This window comes from Hemitrygon akajei, unplaced genomic scaffold, assembly GCF_048418815.1.
Source record: "Hemitrygon akajei unplaced genomic scaffold, sHemAka1.3 Scf000062, whole genome shotgun sequence".
Classification (NCBI taxonomy): domain Eukaryota; kingdom Metazoa; phylum Chordata; class Chondrichthyes; order Myliobatiformes; family Dasyatidae; genus Hemitrygon; species Hemitrygon akajei.
Genome location: NW_027331948.1, coordinates 4405121 through 4424500, shown reverse-complemented (window position 1 = coordinate 4424500; position 19380 = coordinate 4405121). Strand labels below are relative to the sequence as shown.

The 19380-nt window shown below is 41.3% G+C and overlaps 1 protein-coding gene across 1 annotated transcript in view; it reads right to left on the bottom strand.

The window, feature by feature from the left end:
• LOC140721830 (uncharacterized) overlaps positions 1–19380 on the bottom strand; it is a 119920-nt gene that overhangs the window by 79570 nt on the left and 20970 nt on the right. The window contains exon 2 of the mRNA XM_073036638.1: positions 11169–11319. Within this exon, the coding sequence (XP_072892739.1) occupies positions 11169–11319 (151 nt within the window). The remainder of the gene's footprint in view (positions 1–11168; positions 11320–19380) is intronic.

Sequence of the window (19380 nt, the reverse complement as noted above, 5' to 3'; positions counted from 1 at the left end):
CAAATACTCAAAGAATTTTATATATATACATATTTCACGACGCAACAGATTTTAACACCATCAATCGACGAGTTGTTTTGCTACGTCTCCCCTCCCGCTGCGAAACAAGGACACCGTTCCTTCCTTTATTATGGAGGGAGAGCAAGCCTGTGTTATATAGAAATACTCTGCGAACAAGTAGTTTTCGGGATACTGCAAGTATGTAGCATTATTGATAATTTGCTAAACGCTTGAATGCTCGGTAGAAGTTGCAGATGCTTTTTTTGCTCGTGAGGATTGCTGCTGCTTATGCGTGGGAGGGGGGAGCTGGTTTCTAACATTTTACTGTCATTCTTTGAGACAGTAATCTGTGTCGGTGAATGTTTGCGAAGAAAAAAATATAAATTCAGGAAGTATATTGTAAACAAATCTCTGACAGTAAATGTACCCATTGAAACCGATTTGTTGACGAGTTATTGATCACTGAGATAAAACACTGATATTGGGTGCTTTGAAACAAAGATATGAAATAAATATCAGTAGCTGAGTTATTCTCATCTCAATCCCCCACAAATATTCTGACACTGTCGATGTGTTCAAGTCGTTTCTTTGCCCACTCACTGCCTCATACGCGCCTTCTCGAACATTTTGTAAACATGAAAATACACAAAAAGCTGCAAGAATTCATTTGGTCAGGCTGCATTCGTTCATGGAAAGTGAACAGCCGATGTTGGAGGCCGATAGCTTTCATGGGCTGGAAATGAAGCGTGACGCTGCAGATTGTTGACTGATTTCGAAGCTGCGGGTTGTTGTTTTTCTGTGATAGTCGGAGCTCAGGGTTTGTGTGTAACTGGCTGCCTGCCCCGGCAAATTCCACAGAACAGGGAGCGGCCGTCCTGTAAAAAGACAAGTCTAATCGGTTCGAGAAAACACTGACGTTCAGATGTGAACATAGTCGCGTTAATCTTGTATTCAACCATTTCTGCTGCAGCAATGAACACTTGAACCTGTAATGAAGAACATAACCAAGGGTCAATTTATATTTAAATTAGACTCGAAACATCTGGAGGCGCTTTAAAGAGAATTTTCCCGACTCTTCTAAATAAACCAGCTCATTGCCTTCTCAGCAAAAACACTTCGCAAAATAAATAAGATTGCTCATGGTATTCAAGCTCCAACATTTCCCAGATACAATCGCCATTTACCTTTAAAATGTTGTTGATATAAGAAAGCGTCAGTGTGGGGATGATGGGGAGAATGAGGGTGAGAGAAATTCCGAAGTTGAGGTTTAGAGAAAGTGGAGAGTGAGGTTGATGGCGAGGAGATGTGAAAGGGAAGGGTGAGGGGAAGAGGGCGCGCGAAGATGTGGAGGTCGAATATAAACCGAGTCTCAGGGCATGGAAGTGGCTGGGAGGAGGGAGGCTGACTGACACGGTGAGAGTTTGCTGTAGTGCAATGCAGAAGGACCAATATGATTGAGAGTCAGTGTGAACGGGGGAAGAGATGATGGGTATACGGACGCAGGAGGATGCATGTGAGTTTGAGTGTGAGGGAGTGGTAAGATTATGGAGAGGAAGAGGGAGGAAGAGTTTGTAAGGGATGGAGGACAGTGAGAGAGGTGTAGACATAGGCAAAGTCGACGAGGTAGAGCGAAGAGAGAAGAGAAGAGAGAGTATGAGACAAAAGGTCGCAGACTGTGCGATAGAGGTGGAGAAAGGGGGAAAGAGCTGGGACCGAAGGGGGTGTGGAGATAGAGAGAGGAGGGATAGAAATGGGAGAGGTGGGAGTGGCTGTATAGAGAAGTCCATGAGGTTTAGATGGAACGCATTTGAAGAAAAATCGCAGCATGTTGTGAGACACATGAGGTTATAGTTGGTAATTTAATCTCTATATATTGACTGGGACTCCTAGACCACAAAAGGCATACAGTTAGTCGACTGCGTTCAGGAAGATTTCCTTCGTCAGTGCAGAGAAGTCCCATCCAGAGACTGTGTTATACTAGATCTCCTATTAGGGAGTAAGACAGGTTTGGTGAAATAAATTTCTTTAGCGCAATACTTTGGATCCACTGTACATAATTCATTTTAATTTCACAGTATCTATGGGAAAAGACATTGTGGCCCCCAGGACTGCAGAAAAGGCTATTTGTATGATGAACAAAAGAACCGGCAAGTGTGGATTTGAACAGATTGTTTTCTGGCAAAGTTATACTTGGAAAGTGGGAGGTCTTCAAAAGAGAAATATAGAGAGTGCAAAGCCAGTATGTCACTGACAGAATAAAAGGAAATTGTATGAGGTTTAGCGAGCCTTCATTCTCAAGAAACATTGAGGCACTGTTTAAGGAACAAAAGTTGTATGGGAAGGAAGGGAGGAAGGAGCAGTTGAGGTACTTATGTAGTTTAAGTTATTCAAGAGCAATGTATCTAGAAAGCAGAAAAATAAATATATTATTTTCCTAGCAGACAGTATAAAGGATATCCCACGGGGATTCTAGAAATATGATCAGAGTAAAAGGGTTTCAAGTTACAAGATTGGTCCTGTGGAAGTTCCGAGTAGTAATCTATATGTGGACACAAAAGAAATGGGGAAGATCACGGGAGGCGGTCATAAAATTTAAAGTGGGAAAATGCAGAAGTGAATCCATAAGTCCTATCTAGTTTACAGAGAAGTAGGCCATTTCTGAGGGTGGATAAATGTCCAGTTCCTGGCAAGATATCCCATGGACTCTGTGGATGGCAAATGCAGAATTTCTGCGGTACTTAGCAGAGAAAATTAAGTGCTTTGCGATAGATGATGCATCTGAAGATTGGAGGATAGCAAATAGATTCACAGAGGCAGAGATATAGAAAAGTACAACACAGGAACAGATTGAGCGGCACATGCAGTCCGTGCCGAACCATTTACAATGGCTTCTCCATCGAACTGGAACGGCACCATTGCTCTCTATATCCCAACCATCCATTAGGCCATACAACATTCTCTTAAAGGTTGCATCAGCTGTGCTAGCAACTCGTACCACACGCTCACAACCCTCTAAGTAAAGATATTTACCTTCGTCATTCACTTAAACTACTTACCTTTCAGCCTTAACCCATAACCGCTTTTTGTAGTCCCACCCTACATTCCTGGAACACTGCTTGCATTTGAGCTAATAATTTGGTATACCACGATCAGATCCCCTCAGTGCTCGCCCTTTCAAGGAATAAAGTCTTCATCTGTTCCAAATTCCTTTATAACTCTGATCCTTCAGGCCCGGCAACATCCTTGCAAGTTTTATCTTTAATCGCTCAATGTTATTTTCATCTATCCCAGGTAGGTAGGTGAAGAAAATTGTGCACGAAACTCCAAATTACGCCTCACCAATATCGTACCAATATCTACAGAACCTAAACATAACATTCCATCTCTATTCACTAGCATGTCTTATGAAGGTCAATGTGCCAAATGCTTTCTGATCTTCTTGTGACGACTCCCTACCATGAATTCCGGAACTCTATTTTCATTTGTTCTAATACACTCCCAAAAGTTCATTGTTTAAGATATAGCTTGGTCTTAACTATGTGCACCACCTCGCACATATCTGCACTAAATTTCATCTACCTTTTTTAACCGTCTGCTCTCCTCGATCCAGATCCCATTGCAATCATGATAGTCTTCCTCATTATCTACTACACCCCGTATTGGAGATATCCGCAACTCTGCTGATCCAGTTGACCACATTGTGAACCAGGTCGGTCATATAGATGACAAATAACTGCAGGCGCAGGACTGATTAATAGGACATGTCCTACTACTCAGTGGACCATGCCTGGATCCGTAATCTGTCTATGACTAATGAAATCGTTACATGTCGGGTCGCTCATAATACACTCAAAGATTTCGCACTACTGATATCAGGCTCACTGGCCTATAATATCCCAGGTATGTTTAGAGCCTTGGTTGAACACAGGAGCAACATCGGCTGTCCTCCAATCCTCTCCTACCTGATCTGTCACTAAGGATGATGTAAATATCGCTGCTGGGACGCCGAAATGTTTGCAGTCGCTTCCTTCAGGTCCATAGTAACACGCTGTCAACCAAAATGCACACTATTTTGCTTCAGGCTGCCTACATCTCCTCCAGAATATGAGGTACACAGTCCACGAGGTTGGACTAAATGTATTTAGTTCTTCCTCATTCCATTCAGTTTCCCACAGGTAATGCCATCTAATATTCCAAAGAATCAATTTTGTCCCGGGCTGACCTCTTGCTCTTATTATATCCGTAGAATATCTATGGATTTTTTTTAAACCACGTTTTCTAAGGTAACCTCATGACTTCTTATAGCAGCCTGATTTATTTTTTAAGTATTCTCCTGAATTTCCCATGGTCCATAAATACCTCATTTGGTCATACTTGTCTGGATCTGCTAAGCATCTCCTTTTGCTTCTTCGCAGAGGTCTCAATATCTCTTAAGAACAAAGTGTCCTACACCGGTTAACATTACCTCATATTCTGGCAGGCACCTATGATCTTTGTACTCTCAGAATTTTTCTTTTGAAGGCCTGCCAGCTGCCAAATAGACTTTTGCCAGAAAACAGGCTGTCACAATTCCTACTTGCATGTTCTTTTCTGATACTAACGGCATCGGACTTCCTCCAATTTAGAATTCAAAACCGCGGAGCAGACCTAAATTTATGCATACGTATTTCTTTTGAAACTAAAGGCACTGTTACCACAGTTTTCCTTTGCACAACTTCTGTTACCTGCTCTGTCTCTTTTCCTAATGGCAGAATAAGTACTACACATTCTCTCGTTGGGACATCTATGTACTAATTAAGACAACTTTACCCAAAACAATCAACAAACCATATCCCAACAGACAATTTGAAATATGTTGGTCTGGTGTGTAAGATGATCTTTCAAAATAAACCAGGAAGCGATAGGCCAGCGAACCTGAAATTAACAAAAATAATTGCAATGAACTTCATTGCAAGGTATTCTGAGAGGCCGGATATGGTGAACGATTGATCAGGAATAGTCGCATAGCTTTGAGCGGGGCAGGTCGTGTCTACCCATTCTTACAGAGTAATTCTACAATGTTATTCAGAAAGTTTGATGGCAAGACAGCGGACAATCCACAAGATGCTCGATGAGATTTTGTCCCATGGGAAGTCGGTCAAGGAAGTTCAGTCGCTTGGCATTTAAAGTGAGACAGTGAATTGGATACGAGACCAGGTTGTCTGGATCGCCACTCTTGCGGATTACACGAACTTAAAGCGTGTAGAGGAAAGAGAAGAGGACTTTCAGAGATTGCAGTGGGATCTGGACCAGCTGGAAAGGTGGGCTGAGAATACGTGGTGGAAATTAATATCAGACAGGTCGAGCTGTTGCTCTTCGGTAGGTCTTACACCGTGAACTATAGGACCATGAGGAGTCCGATAGATCAAAACTTTGTGGAAATAAAGGATAATCATTCATTTTAGTGAGTACATCATTTCATACCGGCTGTCCATTTCCAATAAGGTGACACTCCCTCCCTGATAACAATTTTCAATCAATTTGACGCTCTCTCTTTGGTGATCAATTTGAAACGGGAAATTAATCCATCCCCGGCTCCCATTTTTTATCAGCATCCTACTTCCGCCCTAGTGATCAATATCAAACGGAACGTCATTACCGCCCTGTCGGCCAATATCATTTCAGTGACAATTTTCAGTCAGTTCATCTCTCGTTCACTTAGAGCCACTCTAACACCTTAAGTACTTGCGTCTGTCCATCAATGGTGCCAATTTTCAATCAGGCCACCAATCCCCTTGCGAAAACTTCTGGCTAAATGGAATAGACGACTTTTTCCGGTGGGGTGTGTATCAAGAAAAGCTGCTTGTAACATGAAGCCCACTGTTAACCACAGCCGTCGGGGGCTTCTTGTGTCAACAGCTGCCCAGAGGGAATGTCAATAACCTCTTAACGTTGCTGTGGGGGGGGGGGGGGTAAATTGTGAACGTGTTTGCTTAGATTTCAGCAGAAAAAGGACTCCCTGAACTAGGACAGGGGCGCGATGCTTCAGCTGAAAATCGTCCTGCGCCGGAGGACCCCGTTCCGACAGTGTGGAGCCCAGAAACTTCCAGAACCCAAGCTGGATTAAATCAGCAGACGGTGATTCGCTGAATTAAAGGAGAACATCCTTGGTTGTGATGGAAGAGCGAGAAGGGAAAATTGTGAGGTCTACACGGAAATCCAGACATAACCTACTTGGCACCTCGAGGGAAGGTTAACGCAGAGTTGATGTTCCTGTTTGTGTTTCCTTCATTTACTTACCCTAGTCCACTCTCCTTTTGCTGCCAGACATGTTCCGGTGAGAGTTTATTAGTCATGAACTGCGGCCATCTATATTTACACGGCTCATTCGGACTACTGTATCTCGAATGAGTGACGGAGAGTTTATCACCGAATAGTCTTGAGAGCCGCAGTTCAGGCAGTTATCTCTGAGTGGAAGGAGCAAACCGGTCATTTGGTCCGGTTCAACATCCGAGTCAGGTGTTGTCTCTAATTCTCCAGAATAGTGAACGTATACAGCGGGGTTCGGCTCTTATTTGGTGGGGGTTGGGGCAATTGGGAGGAGATTCCATGGGTTAAAAGAGCTGTGGAATGTTCGTTAACATATTAATTATTGACAAATGGATTTTAAACAACACGAATTCGTTAACTTCAATCACAGACATTCTGTTGTTTGTATCTACCAAGTCCGTGCTGAAGAACCTTTCACAATAATAGTGATATCGGAAATGTCGGAAGGGAATCTCTCCGATCTCTCTCTCTCTCTCTCTCTCTCTCTCTCTCACACACACACACACACACACACACACACACACACACACACACACACACACACACACACACACACACACACACACACACACACACACACACACACACACACACACACACACACACACAATAACTGACCACTCAAAAGACAGAATGACTGTGATATTTTAGTGTTCATAACGTCACAGTTGAGAATTCCGCTGTTCGAATTATTTAATTAAATCCCAAATAAATATATATTAAAACTTCAGATGAGGTTGTTCGATGCAAAATAAAATACTGGAAACTCGCAGAGTCTGATAACACTTGTCAGACGTGGACACCGGGATTGCAGACGCGGACAACTTTATGTTTATATCTTCGTGATTTCTGTGTGTCATTTTTTCTGTAAAGGAACTATTTAGATGCAATATTAAGCAAGCTTCTTTCACGGTTGAAGCTGAGCGCGGAATGTCGAGCTGTTTGGATCTGTCTTCAGCAGAGAAGCTGCTCGCTGCTTCTGAGGAATGTCTGCACGTCGGAATCGGCCCTGCCGACAGGCAGCAGCTTGCACACAGATAGTGTTCTGTGAGTCTCAGAGAACAGCGAAACTGCCCCCTCCCTCATATCTACTGAATATCCCACGCTGCCGTTTGGAATTAATAAACGCTTGAGAATATATCCACACGGAAATAAAGCATTCTTGGTGAATTAAAGTGATAACAGGATAACAGTTCAGCATCAGATATTTACAGTATTTCGGGCATTTATTTCCAATCAATCTATGGTATGTGTTTCGGATCAGTGATTAAGAAGTAATTCACTCTTTTGAAACCCACTTCTGGTGGTGAAGGCGTTTGTGTTTCCATAGTTTCCTTCCCGCACGATTGAAATTTTCCACAATTTATGTCAAGATTAAAAAATGATCTCTAACCAGTGGTTACAGTTTTAAAGCACCGGTGCGAACAGCTGTTGATCCAACATGTGTTCTGTCTCCACAACCTGTTATTGCCCAGGAATGCAAGTTGTTTTCTCTTTCTGACAGGGTTCATTGTGGGCTTTTCGAACTGATCTCCTAATTGTCGTGTAGAAACACATACTTTGATGTTTTCAGTAACGAACAGCGGGAGGCTGAGGTGTGACTAGTTACAGAAAGCGGCAGGCGGCATTGCAGAGCAAGAGCCATGAATCCATGAAGGTCGATTGGCTGAGTGGCCAAGTTTGCGCAGTGTGTTCAGCCGAAAGCCTCTGACTTCAGAGTTACTAACCCAATTTAATGACTACAGACCAAAGCATTTGTAAATAACCTGTTGATGAAACAAAACAATATATTGATTAACTATTTGATTAACAATTACCCAAATATTGATATTGGTAATAGGCAACAATGCACACTGCACCCCCGCTAGTCACTGATCTCCAGTCAGAGGGTCAATCCATCTTATACAACTTGATGGTTTATCCCGCGAATAAGATATCGATGGCAATTTGCCACCTCATCCAAAATGCCAAGCCTCTGAACTTTTCTTACTGACCGGTCATGTGAGAATCCGATAAACGCCTTGCTAATTTTATCTAAATTATTCTGGATGTTTTTATAAAAAATTCTATAAATTAACTGTTCTTACTCCCAATGCAGGAAGTGTCACGTTTTTCCAGCCTCGTACGTGAACAACACAAATCTTGCACATTCCCGACTCCCGTGCTTAGAATGTGTTTACAGAATAAACGATTATTCTACAGCACTTCCAATGGCATGAATGTCTACTGCATTTCCATTGGCATGAGAATTATTATGATTTGGCTCTGCTCTCCGTACACTCGCCCGTCACGCCCTGTTTCTGTGTTCTCCCAATTTAGATCTTCCTAGCATTTCTATCATCGAATGTTGACACAATCAATATCCTACTGAAGATTTTCTTCTTCTTCTTCGAGTCAGCTCGATGATTTGATGTTTAGAACGATTTCAGAAGGCATTTGATAAGGTGTCTTACATGAGGATGCTAAACAAGACAAAATCCCACGGGGTTACAGGAAAGATACTGGCATGGTGCATGGATAGCTGAATGGCTGACAGGCAGGAGGCATCGAGTGGAAATAAAAGCGACCTTTTCTTGTTGGCTATCGGTGACTAGTGGTGTTCCTCAGGGGTCAGTACTTTTCACATTGTTTGTCAATAATTTAGATAATGGAATTGATTGTTTTGTGACAAAATTTGCTGATGTTACGAAAATAGGTGGAGGGGTGGGTAGTGCTGAGGAAGCAATGCGACTGTAGCAGGACTTAGACAAATTTGAAGAATGGTCAAAAAAGTGGCAGATGGAATACCATATTGGGAAGTGTAGGATAATGCATTTTGACAAAAGGAACAATAGTGTAGACAATTATCTAAATGAGGAGAAGGTTCATACATCAGAGGTGCACAGGATCCTCGTACAACACTCCCAAAAGGTTACTTTACAGATTGAGTCTGTGGTACAGAAGGCAAATGCAATGATGGCATTTATTTCAATGGTAATGGAATTGAAAAGCAAGGAGATAATGCTGAGACTTCAATAAGACACAAGCCAGGCCACACTTGGAGTATTGTCAACAGTTCTGGGCCCGATATCTCAGTAACAATGTTTTGTCATTGGAGAGACTCCATAGAATTTAAGAGCCGGGATGTTATATTGCAATTTTGCATATCATTGGTTATGTCATACTTAGGTTATTGTTCGCTGTTCTGGTTGCCATGGTACAGGACGAAAACTGTGTGTTGAAAATCCAAAGCTGCTGATTTGGATCCAACACCGGATTAGCAGAGAGAGGATGATGGATTTTTTGACTGCGACTAGTGTGCCGGAGGGACTAGGTTCAGTCCCGTTCTTACTTATTATCTATAACAGTGATTGGTTGTCAATGTAGACAGCTGGATCAGAAAAAATATCCGGACGGCTTCAAAAATGGGGGCGTCCTATACAGCCAGAAAGGTTATTGCTTGGGCAACGCGTTCAGAAATGCCTGATTCAATTGAACACAGGCAAATGTGAGGATGTATGCTTTTGGAGAAAAGCATACAGCAGAGAAAGTCTCAGATTATCGGACAATGTACGAGCGACTGACCGAAACAGCAGTGGAAGAGAGACGAGTGGAACCTCGGCTATTATTGATGATTTCATACTGATGTCAGAAGTGACCCGCTGGTTAAGGAGAAATATAAACCCATCTTTTATCATCACATTGGGTCGTGTTTATATTTCGAGGCACGGGCAGATTTTTATGTTCGTACATCTAAATGAAATTCGGCGATACTTATATGCCTGTGTTTATACACTCTTTTATTTAGCCATTTGCACGAAAATAAATCCAGACATCGTTCAGTGGATCAGGATAAGAACCTCAATGGCGAAAATAGATGCAGCTTGTGTTCCCTAGGTTCAGATAATGGAACCCATCGAGGAACATAAGAAAGGAGGTCCATCATTATTTACAGCTTTACAGAACTGCCATGTGTTTTTTTTTTCTCTGATATCTCATGCCAAGAATAAAATAATGAATATAACTGTTAAAATACCCTGTGCACACGTAAACCTACGTTTAACATACATAACTCTTGAAGATAAAATGTGCTGAATGCTGCAAATAAATGTGCATGCGTTTTTTTTTCTTTCATTTGGACTGTGTGAAAACAGCAAGCGATAATTATTGCACTTCACTGATCTGATTAATTACTGTCAAAATGAGATGCAGTTAACCCGTTATATTTCGGCACTTTCAGAACTACGGGATAATTTCAATTATAAATGTGTGCCAAATAACATGAGAAGCTTTTGTTTCCAAAAAAATATTTGAAATAAAGTGTGCATTTTGCTAGAATGAGATAAAACATTGCAAGGAACAGAATAAAGAGGTCTTTATTCAAACTTAGATGGGCAGTAATGTGAAACACAGCCGATTGAATGTGCACGAATGTTCCATTCCGCGCACACACGGTCATGAGTCTCAGCTACAGGAGAGTCAAAGCCTAGAATTGGATTGGACGATAGCAGACACATTGACTGTAATGCTGAAACTTCAGAACGATTACACACCTGTTGTATAGTTCGTAGAGACACTTCCGTTCTATAAGCAGAGTTGTCAGTGCTTTACTAAAATTTCACTGACCTCGTTGATGTTTCCACTACTTCCCTTAAACTATCACTGAGCTAAATGATATCACCGCTACCCAGTAGAATAGCACCATTACTAATCCTACTGACTATCGTTAACCATATTGATACTTTTCTTGCTTCTACAGCTTCAACCGATCAAAGTGATGACGTCCCGGCTAGCTTCGCCATTCATTGAAATATATTCCTAAGATATCCATATTTTGAAATTCCCATGTATGAACAAAATTCAGCTGTGGACATCCATACATGTTCCCCAGTTTTCAGTAGTCTGGCTGGGCGCCGAAGAGGGTTGGCATGGTGGCAGTAGGTGCGGTTGGAAGTCCGGACAGTCCACCGTGCCCTCTTCCGGCAGTTGGAGCAGCAGAGCTTTGACCACCGGGTCTTCCACCGTAGATACCTTCGCAGGGAATGCCGGGATTGGTAACCATGAAGATAGTGTTACGTACCCGTGACACGTGACAGTGGTACCCTTGTCACGTGACTGGGGTTGAAGTTATACTGGACATGAGGTAATGGTCTTGTGATGGTGGAGTGAGGTCATTTTCCCGCCAGTAGAGGTCATGTGACAGGTTTTTTCTACAGGGTATAAAAGGAAGACCCACCCTGTCAGTCGGGGCACTTCGTGGCGGAATTTGCCAAGATGACTTCATGTCACTGCGTGATTTAATGTGATGACGCAGTTTAGTTAAAAATGAAGTTTTACATAATGCCTAAAGTTTAAAAGGTTATTGCCAACGGTTTCTTTGCCGTGGAGAGTGAAGAAAAGTTTGGAAGGTAAAGATCGAGGAGAATCGATTTTCGAAGGTGGAAAAGTTCGACCTTGTTTGATCCTCATTCGGAAGGATTTCGTTGACTACTCTCGTTGTTAATTCCTTGGGTTGACCAGAAAGGATTGAGAATAGTGTGGGAAGAAAGGTCAGTACCTTTGAGCCATTATATTTTATAAAATTCTTCGTGGGAAAGTTCGACGCCGGGGAATCGAAGGACATCGACGTGGAAGAGAATTTACATCGCTTTAAAAAGTCTCTCCTTTAAAAAGTACTGTGAGCTTTTGAACTTCCGGCATATCGTTCTAAAGAACTGTTTTTTTCCAATACCGCTTTAAAGACTGTTGGGGACTGCAAAGCTATTCAGAACTGTGAATGTGTCGCACAGCAGCTGTTTTCCGGTTACGTTTGGGTTTGTTTACTTTTGAGGGGGTTTGTTTCAGTGTTTAATAAACGTGTTATTTGTTGTTAAACCCTTGCCTATCTCATCTATATTTATTGTTGCCTGAATACGTAACATTAATTATGGGGGCTGCGTCCGGAATTTGGATCGTTTGAGTTTAAAATGCTTTTTGAATTTTGAATCGGTGTTTTGGTAACGGGGATTGCTCGGTTTTTTTTTTGTTTGTTTGGCTTGTGAGTGGTATTCGGCAACGATGAATATTGATGAGTTTCTGGATTCGCCAGACGCGGATTTGTTAGCGACGGCAAAAAAAACTGAAGTATCTGAGATTGCTAAGAGATTGCAACTTAAAGGTATTTTGGCGACTACATCAAAAGCTGTAATACAGAGAAAGATCGCATCACATTTTGTGGCTTCGGGTCATTTTGATGAATCGATTTTATAATCGTTTCCAATAAGTAATCTGGAGATGCAGTTGCAAATCGAACAAATGATGTTAGAGAGGTGTAAAATGGAAGCTGAACAAAAGCAGAGAGATTTTGAATATGCAATGGCGAAATTAAGGTCTGGGAATCAGTCTTCTGATTTTAAAAAACCGTTTGTTGCTAGTCACGAAATTAAATTGGTCCCTCCATTTAGTGAAACAGAAGTGGAAAGATATTTTCAACATTTTGAAACTATTGCTCGGATGTCAGAGTGGCCGAAAGATAAATGGTCAGTGTTGTTACAGAGTGTGGTTAAAGACAAGGCACAACAAGTTTACACAGCTTTAACTGCTGCGCAAGCATTAGATTATGATATTGTGAAAACGAATATTCCCAAAGCATACGAATTAGTCCCAGAAGCTTATAGGGAAAGATTCAGGAGTTTGAAAAAGTCTGTGGAAAAGACTTATGTGGAATTTGCCTATGATAAAGCTATGTGTTTTGAGAGATGGGTTTCTTCTAAAAATGTAAATGAGGACTATGATACATTGAGAGAGCTGATTTTAATGGAGGAATTTAAAAGAAGCATTCCTGTTGAAGTAAGGACCTACTTAAATGAGAGGGATACTGATAAATTGCAGGACTGTGCTAGATTAGCTGATGAATATGTTTTAATCCATAAGAATAAATTTCCTCAGTGTAGAATTTTTAAGAGGAAAAATAATATGGAGACTCCAGGTAAATTAGAAATTAAATCAGAGGTTAATGAGAGAGGTAAGGAGGAAGGAAAACCTGTGAAGGAAAGACAGTTTGGTCTTATTTGTAACTATTGTAAGAAACCTGGCCATGTAATAGCTAACTGTTTCAAATTGAAAAAGAAAGAGAAGGAAGCAGTTCCAGATGCTTGTGTGCAACATACTGAAGCACCTGTAAAGTTACAGGGTTTGGTAAACACAAATGAGGATTTGTTAGAGTCTGACAAAGTTAGAAAGGGATATGATCATTTTATAACTGAAGGGTTTGTATCCTTGAAAGAAGGATCTACTCTGGTGCCAATAAAAATTCTTAGGGATACTGGAGCTTGTCAATCACTGACGTTAGATAGTGTGTTGAAATTTAATGAAGAGAGTGATACTGGTGAGGTGAATTACATAAGAGGTGTTGGAAGTGATTTTATGCCTGTACATTTACATGAAGTAAATTTAAAGTCAGGGTTAGTTACAGGATTTGTTAAAGTAGGACTACAGCATAGCTTACCTGTGAAGGGTATTTCTTTATTGTTAGGTAATGACTTGGCAGGTGGACAAGTTTTTCCTGAAGTGCATTTGACAATGGAATCAGAGGAACCAGAGGTGAATTCTGACACAGATTCTTCCTGTGTTGTGACTAGAGCTATGGCTAAAAAAATTGATGTGCAGAATGAGGTTGTTACTCATGACTGTTCGACTCAGGATTCGAGTTTTGAGGATGTGTCAGAGACTTTCTTACCTTCGTTGTTTGAACAAGATTCTGGGAGTAAGTCTGACTATGAAGATTTATCTCTGTCTCGGAAGGAGATGATAGCAGAGCAGAATAGAGATCCTGAGATTGTAAAATTAAGGGAACAAGCTTTACTAGGTAGTGAAATTGAGAAGGTGTCAGTAGGATATTACTTGGAAAAAGGAGTGTTGATGAGGAGGTGGAGGTCGCCTACAATTCCTGCAAGTGAGGAATGGAATGTTGTTTATCAGGTAGTTGTTCCTAAAGTTTATCGAAATGAGATTTTGACTTTAGCTCATAGTGTGCCTTTAGGTGGACATCAAGGGGTAAGGAAAACTGTGGACAAGATTTTAAAACATTTTTACTGGCCTGGTTTAAGAAAAGATGTGGCGATGTTTTGTAAGACGTGCCATACTTGTCAAATTGTGGGTAAACCAAATCAGGTTACACCAGTAGCTCCATTACAACCTATTCCAGCATTCGGTGAACCGTTTTCTAAAGTTATTGTAGATTGTGTTGGTCCATTACCAAAGACAAAAACTGGTTATCAGTATTTGTTGACTATCATGTGTACTTCGTCTAGGTTTCCAGAGGCAGTACCACTTAGGAATATAAAAGCTAAAACTGTGACAAAGGCTCTTATAAAATTCTTTACTTATTTTGGATTGCCTAAGGAAATACAAACTGATCAAGGTAGTAATTTTATGTCTGGATTGTTTCAACAGATAGTTTATAAATTGGGAGCTAAGCAAATCACTTCGTCTGTATACCATCCAGAATCGCAAGGTGCTTTGGCGAGGTTTCATTCTACTCTCAAGAATATGATTAGGACATATTGTGTGGAAAATGAAAGTGACTGGGATGAGAGTATAAACTTACTTTTATTTGCAGTAAGGGAATCGGTACAGGAATCTTTAGGTTTTAGTCCATTTGAACTTGTGTTTCGGCATAAAGTTAGAGGACCTTTAGCTTTATTGAAGGAACAGTGGATTAGTAAGGAAGTGCATACTAATTTGTTGGACTATGTTTTGAAATTTAAGGACAGGTTACATAAAGCTTGTAGTTTAGCCAAGGAAAATTTAAAGTTGGCTCCGGAGAAAATGAAAACTTGGTATGATAAGGAAGCTAGGATGAGGATGTTTAAGCCTGGAGATAAGGTGTTGGTTCTTTTCCCAGTGCAGACAAATCCTTTACAAGCTAGATTTCATGGACCTTATGAAATTGTGTCTAGAATCAATGATGTGGATTACGTAATAAAAACTCCAGATCGCAGAAGGTCAACACAACTTTGCCACATAAATATGATTAAACCATATTTTGAGAAACAATTTGATACTGTGACTGTTGTGGTTAGTGGGAATGAGTTTGATTTAACTGGGAACATGATAGATGACTCATCTGACTTTCATTCTAAATCTAACATTGTTTCTGTTAGGTTACCTAATTCGACCATTTTGGAAAATATGGATGAGAAATTAGCACATTTACAGCTAGAGCAGAAACAACAGATGAAGGAATTGATTTTTAAGTATAAGGATTTGTTTCCAGATGTTCCAAGAAGGACTACTATAGCTTCACATGATGTAGATGTTGGAGATGCCAAACCTATTAAACAACATCCATATAGGATGAACATGGAAAAATGTGAACTTGCTGAGAAAGAAATTGAATACATGTTAGAGAATGATATTATTAGACATTCTAACTCGAATTGGAGTTCGCCATGTGTTATGGTGCCAAAACCTGATGGTAGTATTAGGTTTTGTACGGACTATAGGAAGGTGAATGCTGTAACGAAAACAGATGCATATTCAATTCCTAGAGTAGATGATTGTGTAGATAAAGTTGGGAAAGCAAAGTTCCTTACAAAGATTGATTTATTGAAAGGGTATTGGTGTGTTCCATTAACGGACAGAGGTAGAGAGGTTTCTGCATTTGTAACACCATCTGGGTTATATGAGTATAATGTTCTTCCATTTGGGATGAAGAATGCCCCAGGTACTTTCCAGAGGATGATTAATTCTGTGATTCATGGATTGAAAGATACTGATGCTTATATTGATGATTTAGTGACAGGAAATGATACTTGGGAAGCACACATAATTGCAGTGGAGAAATTGTTTGAAAAGCTTTCAAAAGCTAACTTGACTATTAATTTAGCCAAGAGTGAATTTGGACATGCCACTGTGACTTACCTTGGTTATGTTGTAGGTCAAGGTAAGGTAGCTCCTGTTCAGGCAAAAGTTCAGGCAATTTTAGAGATTCCCACTCCGACGGGGAAAAAAACTCTCAGAAGATTTTTGGGAATGATAGGATATTATAGAAAATTTTGTAAGAATTTTGCTAATGTTGCCCTTCCATTAACTAATCTTCTGCAGAAGAATGTAAAGTTTGTGTGGACAGTGCCTTGTCAGGAAGCATTTGAAAAATTGAAAACAATGATATGTCAACAACCTGTGCTTAAGGCACCTGACTTTGAAAAACCTTTTTCATTAGCTGTAGATGCTAGTGATGAAGCTGCGGGAGCAGTATTGATGCAAAGGAATGAGGGTGATGAGGTTGATCATCCAGTAGCTTACTTTTCTAAGAAATTTAATAAGCATCAAAGAAACTATTCAACAATAGAGAAAGAATTGTTATCTCTTGTTTTGGCTTTAGAATATTTTGAGGTATATGTTGGTACAACTCAAAAACCACTTATTGTTTACACTGATCATAATCCGTTAGTTTTTCTGAGTAAGATGAAAAACAAAAACAGAAGATTGTTAAATTGGAGTTTGATGTTACAAGAGTACAATATTGTGATAACTCATATTAAAGGTAAAGATAATGTGGTTGCTGATTGTCTATCTCGATGTTGAATGTACAATGTAATATTTTTTTTGTTTGGAGTGGTTTTTTTATTGTAACACTCCTGCTGTATTGTATATTGTGTATGTTATATAATTTATACATCTGTTTTTTTTTTGTAAGAAATTGTTAAAATTTTTGTTCTTGTCAGACTAAAAATGTTTTTTTGGAGGGAGGTGTTACGTACCCGTGACACGTGACAGTGGTACCCTTGTCACGTGACTGGGGTTGAAGTTATACTGGACATGAGGTAATGGTCTTGTGATGGTGGAGTGAGGTCATTTTCCCGCCAGTAGAGGTCATGTGACAGGTTTTTTCTACAGGGTATAAAAGGAAGACCCACCCTGTCAGTCGGGGCACTTCGTGGCGGAATTTGCCAAGATGACTTCATGTCACTGCGTGATTTAATGTGATGACGCAGTTTAGTTAAAAATGAAGTTTTACATAATGCCTAAAGTTTAAAAGGTTATTGCCAACGGTTTCTTTGCCGTGGAGAGTGAAGAAAAGTTTGGAAGGTAAAGATCGAGGAGAATCGATTTTCGAAGGTGGAACAGTTCGACCTTGTTTGATCCTCATTCGGAAGGTTTTCGTTGACTACTCTCGTTGTTAATCCCTGGGTTGACCAGAAAGGATTGAGAATAGTGTGGGAAGAAAGGTCAGTATAAAATTCTTCGTGGGAAAGTTCGACGCCGGGGAATCGAAGGACATCGACGTGGAAGAGAATTTACATCGCTTTAAAAAGTCTCTCCTTTTAAAAGTACTGTGAGCTTTTGAACTTTCGGCATATCGTTCTAAAGAACTGTTTTTTTCCAATACCGCTTTAAAGACTGCTTGGGACTGCAAAGCTATTCAGAACTGTGAATGTGTCGCACAGCAGCTGTTTTCCGGTTACGTTTGGGTTTGTTTACTTTTGAGGGGGTTTGTTTCAGTGTTTAATAACTTGAAACAACTTGTTGTTAAACCCTTGCCTATCTCATCTATATTTATTGTTGCCTGAATACGTAACAATAGCAAAAGGTCACATACCCGTTGAAGAGGAGCTGTGTACACCGTGAGCTAGCCTGGGTCAGAGAAAGTGCAACTTCAATGTTGGTTAGTCGGCAAAACAGCGCACAAACTTGTTCATGTGCTGATTTGTTCTTAATGACCCACCGTTTGTTTGCAGATTATAACCAAACGAGAAACTACCTGCGGCGAGGGGCATCTCGTTCATGGAGGTTTGGAATACAGCTAAATTGTTGGGAAGTCGGAAGGTCATCTCCCGGCATTCGTAGTGACCACTGGCGTTACACCCGCTTCCACCCATCACCTGGCAGATGCAGACCCATTGTACACACTCTGTAGATCCGGTCTAATGAAGGGACGACCATTCTGATTGTTTTACACCCGCTCCGGTGCCCGCTGCGGAGTGGTATGGGCAAATAAAGCTGTGATGCAGATCCATTGTACACACTCCGTAGATCCGGTCTAATGAAGCGACGACCATTCTGAGTGTTTTACACCCGCTCCGGTGCCCGCTGCGGAGTGGGATGGGCGAATAAAGCTGTGATGGAGATCCATTGTACACACTCCGTAGATCCGGTCTAGTGAAGGGTGGATCATTCTGAGGTGTTTTACACCCGCTCCGGTGCCCGCTGCGGAGTAGTATGGGCGAATAAAGCTGTGATGGAGATCCATTGTTACACACTCCGTAGATCCGGTCTAGTGAAGGGAGGACCATTCTGAGAGTTACGGGCGAATAAAGCTGTGCAGTAGCGAGTTGGCTGAGCAGTCCATCCCGCAGAGTATTGTCAGGGAGGAGACAAGGTGCTGGATTTCAATTTACTGAAGGCATTGGCTAAGTCCTGGTTTTCCTCTGGGAATTGGCTGAGCTCCAGGGTATAATTCGTCTCTAAGGTTTTAGCAGATGAACTCAGCTGAGATTGTGGGCCGGTGGTCTGGCAAGTCGGTCAAAAACTGAGCTGATCACCAGGTGACGGGAGAGACGGGGGTGGAGAGCCCGGAGTAACTCCAAATCGGAGGAGTGTTCCGTGAGCCTATCAGATGCAAAAGGATGGATTCGCTGTAATCAATGATGCTCATGTGCACAGGTCGTATGTCTGCCCTGACCGAACCATACTCTCAGGGAAATCTGGCAAATGCCTTGATGTTGATGCGTGAAAGAGAGGCTCAGTATGGAGCACAAGTTGCACCCCTGGAGTCCACACAGTCAAGCTGCCGCTGCGTTGGAATTCTCCAGAGCTGGTCAGGACTAGTCGTCGCGGTCTACCGTTCAACGAGGGCAGATCGGTGGGCGTGTTATATACATGTGGAGACCTTCCATAGGGTAAGTTATTCTCAATATATAACTCAGAGTCCTGCCATGTGCAGAAGTTCGCTGATGACACGGCCATAGTGCGGTGTGTCAGGAATGGACAGGAGGAGGAGTATAGGAAACTGATACAGGACTTTGTGATATGGTGCAACTCAAACTACCTGCGTCTCAATATCACCAAGACCAAGGAGATGGTAGTGTACTTTAGGAGATCTAGGCC